Source organism: Eimeria tenella, genomic scaffold (assembly GCF_000499545.2).
Source record: "Eimeria tenella Houghton genomic scaffold, Eth_scaff138, whole genome shotgun sequence".
NCBI lineage: Eukaryota > Apicomplexa > Conoidasida > Eucoccidiorida > Eimeriidae > Eimeria > Eimeria tenella.
Window position 1 is genome coordinate 1 of NW_013541510.1, and position 2,034 is coordinate 2,034.

Consider the following 2,034-nt stretch of genomic DNA (forward strand, 5'->3'; position numbering starts at 1 on the left):
TTTATTTATTTATTTATTTGTTTTTTATTTATTTATTTATTTATTTTATTTTCATTTGTTTATTTGTTTGCATTCAGTTGTCGTTTATTTGTTCGTTCTGTCGCTGCTGCTGACGCCTTGGCAGCCGGAGGGTTTAGGGTTTAGGGTTTAGGGTTTGGGCTTCGCTGGCTGCAGCTTGGGCGCTGGCTGGCGAGTCGTTGAGGGTTTAGGGTTTAGGGTTTAGGGTTTACTGGCGACGGCGGTGAGGATGTAGAGGAGGAAGATGGCAGCAGCAGCTTTGCTGCTGCTGCTGCTGCCTTTGTCGTGGTAGAGTTCAAGTGCAGCAAAGCCAACAGCAAGTGCAGCAGCAGCAAACAGCAGCAGCAGCTGCCCCAAGAGACACAAAGCCCACTCTTCTTGCTGCTGCAGATGCTTCCCCAGCCATCTTGCTGACACAAAATGGCTCAAATGCATGCAGCAGCAGCAGCAGCAAATTGCGCCCAGCAGCTGCAGCGCAGCAGCACAGCCCAGCGTCTTTGCTGCTGCGCGAAACCCCACAGTGAACCTGCAGCAAACGCATGCAGCATATAAACTAATTAATTAATTAATTATTTATTTATTTATTTACTTATTTATTTATTATTTAATTATTTATTGTTTTTTATTATTTAATTATTTATTTAATTATTTATTTTTTTATTTTGTTTTTTGTTGTTTGCTTTGCAAATATTATTTCGATTTTGGAGTTGGGGCGACAAAGGGCAGCAAATTAAAACCAAATCAAATCAACTAATTAAATTAATTAAATTGAAATGAATTAAATTAAATAAATAAATTAAATTAATTACATTAAATTAAATTATATTAAGTATATTAAATTAATTAAATTAAATTAAATTAAATAAATTAAAAAATCAAATAAATAAATAAAACGATCTGCACTGATGATGATGACCAAACAAGCCAACTAAATCAAACCAACCAAATCAAACTAAATTAATTAAATTAATTAAATTGAATAGATTAAACAAATAAATAAATAAAATAAATAAATAAATAAATAAAAATAAAACTAACTTGCTGTTGTCTGCAATGAGGGCCTGAAAAGCAGCAAACTGGAGAGCGCCGAAGAAGAAGAGAAAAGCGGCGCAGCAGTTGAGGTGTACGTACACCTGAGAGTGCTGCTGCTGCAGCGGGAAGGGGCGGAAGGAAGCAGCAAGGGAGCCGCAGCAGCAGCAGCAGCAGCAAAGCGACAGCAGCACGCCCAGCAGCTGCAGCAGCAGCCCCCCCCGCAGCAAATGCGAACTCAAATAATATACCAAAGGGCTGTGCTGCTCCCCCCGGGGACTTTCTTTGAAAGAAAAAGAAGAAAAAGATAAAGAAGAATTCATTGCATGCGTTAGCTGCTGCGTCAGCTGCCGCCCCACTGCAGCAGCAGCAGCAGCAGCAGAAGCAGCGGCGTCCGACGCCGCCCCCGTGGATGCGCCCCGCTGCAGCAGCGGCGACTCAGCGCCCGCGTTGCTGCTGCTGCTGCTGCCTGCTGCAGCAGCAGCAGCAGCAGGAGCGCCGTAAGCAGCAAAACGCTGACTCAAAGACGGCTGCGCAAACGCCTGCCGAGACGCCGCAGAACCCTCCATGCCTTCCAGCCCGAAAGGCTCCATTTTCGAGGGTTTAGGGTTTAGGGTTTAGGGTTTGGGGTGCAGGGGTTGGGGTTTGGGGTTTGGGCGCGGCGGCTAGCCGGGGAAGAAAGGGTTTAGGGAGGCCCTTGGGCTTCGAAAAAGAAAATAAATAAATAATTTAAATAAATGAATTTAAATATATGAATTTGTTTATTTGTTTCGATTTGCTTCGGAGTTGCAGTTGAGGTGTATAGACACCCGCAGCAGCAGTGGCGAGCCGGCGAGCGGCGCAGCAGCCCGACTCCAAACCCTAAACCCTCGGCGCCAAACCCTAAATCGTGGTTTGGGGAACAGAAATAAAGACTTCTTTGCGGTGCAAATTTAGTTATAAAAATGGACACACGGAAGCAGCAGCAGCAGCAGCAGCAGCAGCAGC

General features: G+C 44.2%; 1 protein-coding gene across 1 annotated transcript; it reads right to left on the bottom strand.

The window, feature by feature from the left end:
- Nucleotides 1–219: 219 nt before the first annotated feature.
- ETH_00005860 (uncharacterized protein) lies at nucleotides 220–1,640 on the bottom strand (the record flags this gene model as incomplete). The annotated part of the gene is made up of 2 exons (XM_013373353.1): nucleotides 220–544; nucleotides 1,057–1,640. 2 exons carry the CDS (start codon nucleotides 1,638–1,640, stop codon nucleotides 220–222), a joined length of 909 nt encoding a protein of 302 aa, XP_013228807.1.
- Nucleotides 1,641–2,034: the final 394 nt, after the last annotated feature.